Genomic DNA, 6,254 nt, shown 5'->3' with positions numbered 1-6,254 from the left:
GGCGCGGTGGCTCACGCCTGTAATCCCAGCACTTTGGGAGGCCGAGGAGGGCGGATCACAAGGTCAGGAGATTGAGACCACGGTGAAACCCCGTCTCTACTAAAAATACAAAAAATTAGCCTGGCGCAGTGGCGGGCGCCTGTAGTCTCAGCTACTCAGGAGGCTGAGGCAGGAGAATGGCGTAAACCTGGGAGGCGGAGCTTGCAGTGAGCTGAGATCCGGCCACTGCACTCTAGCCTGGGCGACAGAGCGAGACTATGTCTCAAAAAAAAAAAAAAAAAAGAATAGCAAATAAGGCCAGGCGTGGTGGCTCACACCTGTAATCCCAGCACTTTGGGAGGCCAAGGTGGGCGGATCACCTGAGGTTGAAAGTTCGAGACCAGCCTGACCAACATAGAGAAACCCCATCTCTACTAAAAATACAGCATTAGCTGGGCATGGTGGTGCATGCCTGTAATCCCAGCTATTAGGGAGGCTGAGGCAGGAGAATCGCTTGAACCTGGGAGGCAGAGCTTGCAATGAGCTGCTGTTGCACCATTGCACTCCAGCCTGGGTAACAGGAGGAAACTCCGTCTCAAGAAAAAAAAAAAAAAAAGCATAGAGCATATTCAATAAGCATAGAGCATATTCAATATTTCTAAGTGCTACGAAGAAATGAAAGCCGATGACGCAAAGACAGAAGGAGGTGACTTCCCTTGAGGTGGGGATGGAAACCTCCTCGAGAGGGTGACTTGGAGCTAAGCCCCAAAGAGGAGCCAGGAGGTGGCTATGAAGAGAGCTGGGGAAATGGAACTCCAGACTGGGAACAGGCTGAGCACAGTGGCTCACACCTGTAATCCCAGCACTTTGGGAGACCAAAGCGGGCAGATCAGTTGAGGTCAGGAGTTTGGGATCAGCCTGGCCAGCATGGTGAAACCCTGTCTCTGCTAAAAATACAAAAATTAGCCAGGCATGGTGGCAGGTGCCTGTAATCCCAGCTACTCTGGTGGCTGAGGCAGGAGAATTGCTTGAACCCAGGAAGCGGAGGTTGCAGCAAGCTGAGATTGTGCCGCACTGCAGCCTGGCCGACAGCGAGACTCTGTCTGAAAAAAAAAAAAAAGGACTGGGAGCAGCATGTGCAAAGGCCCTGGGGTGGGATGAGGCTTGGGAAAAATAGAAGCAGTCTCCTCTTGGCCTCACCCTCTCTAGCTGTGCAGAGAGATTGCAGTCAGAGGAGCAGGTGTCCAAGAACCTCTTTGGGCCGCCCCTGGAGTCAGCCTTTGACCACGAAGATTTTACAGGTGATGGGGACAAGGGATTGGAGGTCATGGGTGTGGCCGGAGGGAGGATGGGTAGGGCCATTGCAAAGTTAGGCCAATCGAGTACCTTGGAGGCCAGGCTGGAGGGAGGACTAGTCCGTGTCAGGGTGGGCGGGGCCAGAGTACAGGTGGGAGGGGCCATACATAGGACAGGGCCTTGGCCAGTGGGCGGTGACTGGGTGGATGGGCCGGACTTTTGTGGAGAGGGAAGTCACCAGAAGGCATAGCCTTGGGGGCGTGCGCAAGGACTTTGAATGGGGCCCCCCCGACCTTCCCTCGACGTGGCCGTGGCCTGCAGGAGGATGGGCAGGGACTCGGAGTGGGCGAGGGTCGGAGCTGACCGCCCGCTTCCCTCCCCAAGGCTCTAGCAGCCTGGGCTTCACCTCCAGCCCCTCCCCTTTCTCCTCCTCGTCGCCCGAAAACGTGGAGGATTCCGGCCTGGACTCTCCGTCACACGCGGCACCTGGCCCCTCCCCAGATTCCTGGGTCCCCCGCCCAGGCACCCCGCAGAGCCCGCCCAGCTGTAGGGCGCCACCCCCAGAGGCCAGGGGTATCCGAGCACCGCCTCTGACAGACTCGCCGCAGCCCCTCGCCCCGTCTCCGGGCCCCTGGGGGCTGGAGACCTTGGCCGGAGGAGGTGAGTCCAGCGGGTCTGGGCCTGAGAGTTGCTGAAACCCTGGGCGGGGGATTGAGCGCCTGCTGTGGGCAGGGCCTGATCAGGCTGCTGGAGACACCGCTAGGACCAGGCAGGCAGAACCTCCCACCGTTGCAGGGACAACAATGAGATGGACATTTAGCAAGGCAGGCGGTGGCGGGTGCCAGGTGGGGGCCCTCCCTGAGGAAGGGACATCTGAGCTGATATTTGAGGGAGGTGAGGACAGAACCACGTGGACATGAGGGGAAAGATGTGCTGGGCAGAGGGCACAGCCCCTGCAAAGGCCCTGGGGCAGGAGCGCGCTAGGCCTGTCTGAAGAACAGCAAGGAGGTCTACCTGCTGGAACAGGGTGATGAGGGGAGGAGGAGGAAGAGAAGGGGGGTGTGGGCAGGGCCTGATGGGCACAGGGAGGGCTTGTAAGTGTCACCCTGAGTAACGCTGAGGGCCATGAGCAGGGGAGGGGCGGAAGGACGTCGAGGCTGGGCCTTTAGGTGTCAGGTGCATAGTGGACCCTGAGTTTGGGAAAGGTCAGGTCAGAGCACCCTCTCCACAGAGCACCTCCTCCTTGAAGATGTCATCAAAACAGGAGGAGCAGCTGGCCAGAGAGAGTAGAGGAGAGGACAGAGCCGGGGACCCCGGAGGGGTTGGAGACAGGAGGACAGCAGGTTGGGGGAGAGCGGTGGGGTGGGCTCCTAGGGGCTGCCTGAGGAGAATGGGAAGCCCCTGAGTCAGAGGGACTGTGGGCTGTGACCACCTCAAGGTCCCCAGTAGTGCCAACAAGGGCGCTAGGCGCCCTCCATAGGAAAGGGCCTAGCTGGAGCCTGTTCAAGGGAGAGCCGAGTAGGTGGAGACCACAGTGTGGGGGCAGAAGTTTTTTTTTTTTTTTTGAGAGGGAGTTTTGCTCTTGTTGCCTAGGCTGGAGTGCAGTGGTGTGATCTTGGCTCACTGCAACCTCTGCCTCCCAAGTTCAAACAATTCTCTGCCTCAGCCTCCCAAGTAGCTGGGACTACAGGTGCACACCGCCACACCTGGCTAATTTTTTTTTTTTTTTTTGTGAGAGACAGAGTCTTGCTCTGTCACCCAGGGTGGAATGCAGTGGCACAATCTCGGCTCACTGCAAGCTCCGCCTCCCAGCTTCATGCCATTCTCCTGCCTCGGCCTCCCAAGTAGCTGGGACTACAGGCGCCCACCACCATGCCCGGCTCATTTTTTTTCTTTTTAGTAGAGATAGGGTTTCACCATGTTAGCCAGACTGGTCTTGAACTCCTGACCTCAGGTGATCTGCCTGCCTTGGCCTCCCAAAGTGTTGGGATTACAGGTGTGAGCCACCAAATCCAGCCTGAGCAGAGGCTCTTATCCAACCTGGCAAATTCTGCCCCCCAGGGGACATTGTCAGTGTCTAGACATTTTTGGTTGTCACCACCAGGCAGGAGTGGTGCTCCTGGCATTCAGTGGGGGGAGGCCCCGGTTGCTGCTCAGCACCCTACAGTGTACAGGGCAGCCACTGTCCACAAGAATGGTCCAGCCCCCAAATGTCTGCAGTGCTGAGGCTGAGAAAGTCAGGTAGAGAGGGGAGCGCAGCCTGGGGTGCAGGTGGGAGGGGAGGTAGGGGGGAGGGGAGGTAGGTGAGCAAGTGAGCACGTTCATAGATGGAACACAACCAGAACCCTGAAGAAGCAGGAGAGGGAGGGGAGCTTGGCTGTGAAAGGCATGAGACTCAGACACAGGCCACAGTAGGTGGCTGCAGTCAGGTTCCCGGAGAGGGTAGAGGTCACAGAATGGCTGAATGGTGGCTAAAAACCCTCTGCTGAATCCCCCCTACAGTATGCCTGCGTCTTAAGCCTTCAGTGCTTGCTTGCATATCCCCAGTAATGGGGAACTCACCCCTTATTGGGCCACCATTCTGGTGTCTGGGAGGGTCAGGGGTGTGCACGGTATCCGCAGTCCTGTCTGGCACCTTTTCTGCAACCCCAGGACTTCAGACCCACTGGGGGTCTCCATGGAAAAGCCCACCTCCTATATTTTGACTGAGTTTGTGCCCCTGGGGAGGCCCCGGAGGCCCTGGGCAGCATCTCAGCAGCGCCTCTTTGTACTTGCTCCCAGACCTGATGCCTGCACCTGCTGACCCCACAGCCAGGGAGGGCCTGGCAGCCCCACCCAGGAGACTCCGCTCTAGGAAGGTGTCCTGCCCTCTCACACGTAGCAACGGGGACCTGGTAGGTGAGGGGGTGTGGCAGGAGCTGGGCTGGGGGTCGCCTCCGGGGTCAGCTTTTAGGCACTGGTCCTGGGGCACTGATAGCCCAGATTGTCTCTTTCCCTTCCAGTCTCGTTCCCTGAGCCCCTCCCCACTGGGCTCTTTAGCCCCCGGCACTGCCTTGGACCGGCCCAGCTTCTCATCCCAGACAGGACATGGTACGTGAGAGCGGTCCTGGGCCCAGCTTTGGGCCTCAGTGTCACCTTCTCTGGTCTGGGTGGGTGGCTTCTCTGTTGGCAGAGGTGTGGTGGGGCGGGGGGGTCTCGAGCCTGGAGCCTGTGTTCATGCTGTCTATCCGTTGTTCCCCATTCCCTCCCCACCACCCCCAGGAGTCTCCCGGGGTCCGAGCCCTGTGGTCCTGGGCTCCCAGGATGCCCTGCCCGTAGCCACAGCCTTCACGGAGTACGTCCATGCCTACTTCCGTGGCCACAGCCCTAGGTACCCGGTGATGGGCAGACAGGGCCCGTGGGGGGTCTGTGTTGGGGAGGGTCCAGCAGGGACAGCTTTCAGATGTGCTTCATGGTCCATCTTATGGTGAAAGGGCCTTGAACACTGAGCCAAGTGACCAGGCCCCTGGCCTGAGGGCAGTGGAGCCATAGGAGGGCCTTTTTTTTCTTTTTTTTAACTGAGATGGCGTTTCACTCTTGTTGCCCAGGCTGGAGTGCAGTGGTTCAATCTCAGCTCACTGCAACCTCCGCCTCCTGGGTTCAAGCCATTCTCCTGCCTCAGCCTCCCGAGTAGCTGGAACTATAGGTGCATGCCACTGCACCTGACTAAATTATTGTATTTTTTGTTTGTTTGTTTGTTTTGAGACAGGGTCATACTCTGTTGCCCAGGCTGGAGTGTAGTGGTGTGATCTTGGCTCACTGCAAACTCTTCCTCCTGGGTTCAAGAGATTCTCCTGCCTCAGCCTCCCAAGTCATTATGGGATTACAGGCGCATACCACCACACCCGGCTGATTTTGTGTTTTTAGTAGAGACAGGGTTTCACCATGTTGGCCAGGCTGGTCTCGAACTCTTGGCCTCAAGTGATCCACCTGCCTCGGCCTCCCAAGGTGCTGGGATTATAGACATGAGCCACCGTGCCCGGCCATAGGAGAGCATTTGAGCAGGGCTAGGCATTGCGGTAGACTCCAAGGCTGCCGTGGGCATTGAGATGAAGGGTGTAACACTACAAGTTAGGCCCAGTAAGGGGGTAAGGGGATGGTTTAGGGACGAGTGGAGGGCAGGGATATATATTGGGGTGGCCTTCAGCAGAAAAGATATGAAAGTCAAACCATGAAGAAGAGGAGAGCGTCAGATCAAAAACCCAAGCAAAGGACAGCTAAAAAAACTGAACATTTTAATTTGAGCTCCCTGGTGGCCTAGGAGAAAAGAGAACTAGGGAAGGAGATGTTCCTGCCTCCTTCAGCCCAGGGTGGATTCTTCCTGTCCAGGCAGGAACGAAAGAGGAGGAGGTTGGGGGAAAGGATACGGGGGATCATCAGGGCCATCCTAGATCCGAGGAGTCTGGGGAGCCACAGGCACCAGTGGAACCAGGAGAAGGGGGAGGATGAGACTCCAGGCAGAGCCCTAAGCCAACACCCAGTCCCCTCATCCTCCCCAGCTGCCTGGCTCGAGTAACTGGGGAGCTGACCATGACCTTCCCTGCTGGCATTGTGCGTGTGTTCAGCGGGACCCCACCCCCACCTGTCCTCAGCTTCCGGCTTGTACACACAGCCCCTATTGAGCACTTCCAGCCCAACGCCGATCTGCTCTTCAGGTACTATGGATGGGCAGTGGGAGAGGGCCTCGGAGGCTGCTGGGGGTCAGGGGCTTCCGGGCTCTGAATTCCCTCTCTACTTCCTGGGAAATTTTTTTTTTTTTTTTTTTTTTTTGTAGAGACGGAGTCTTGCTCTGTCACCCAGGCTGGAGTGCAATGGCGTGATCTCGGCTCACTGCAACTCCGCCTCCCGGGTTCAAGCAATTCTCCTGCCTCAGCTTCCCCAGTAGCTGGGATTACAGGCACATGCCACTACACTCAGCTAATTTCTTTTTTTTTTTTTTT

General features: G+C 57.4%; 1 protein-coding gene across 17 annotated transcripts in view; it reads left to right on the top strand.

Moving 5' to 3' along the window:
* FCHO1 (FCH and mu domain containing endocytic adaptor 1) overlaps positions 1-6,254 on the top strand; it is a 40,836-nt gene that overhangs the window by 28,798 nt on the left and 5,784 nt on the right. For 15 of the 17 annotated variants that reach the window (XM_023229729.1, XM_026456969.1, XM_023229739.1 and 12 more), the window contains 6 exons: positions 1,189-1,280; positions 1,660-1,935; positions 4,057-4,169; positions 4,278-4,365; positions 4,537-4,645; positions 5,814-5,969. In XM_023229729.1, coding sequence (XP_023085497.1) covers positions 1,189-1,280; positions 1,660-1,935; positions 4,057-4,169; positions 4,278-4,365; positions 4,537-4,645; positions 5,814-5,969 — 834 coding nt within the window. The remainder of the gene's footprint in view (positions 1-1,188; positions 1,281-1,659; positions 1,936-4,056; positions 4,170-4,277; positions 4,366-4,536; positions 4,646-5,813; positions 5,970-6,254) is intronic. The other 2 variants (XM_023229742.2, XM_023229743.2) reach the window with 2 other exon arrangements.

This window comes from Piliocolobus tephrosceles, chromosome 21, assembly GCF_002776525.5.
Source record: "Piliocolobus tephrosceles isolate RC106 chromosome 21, ASM277652v3, whole genome shotgun sequence".
Classification (NCBI taxonomy): Eukaryota; Metazoa; Chordata; class Mammalia; order Primates; family Cercopithecidae; genus Piliocolobus; species Piliocolobus tephrosceles.
Note: the sequence above shows the minus strand (reverse complement) of the source record. Positions and strands in the feature narration are given on the sequence as shown.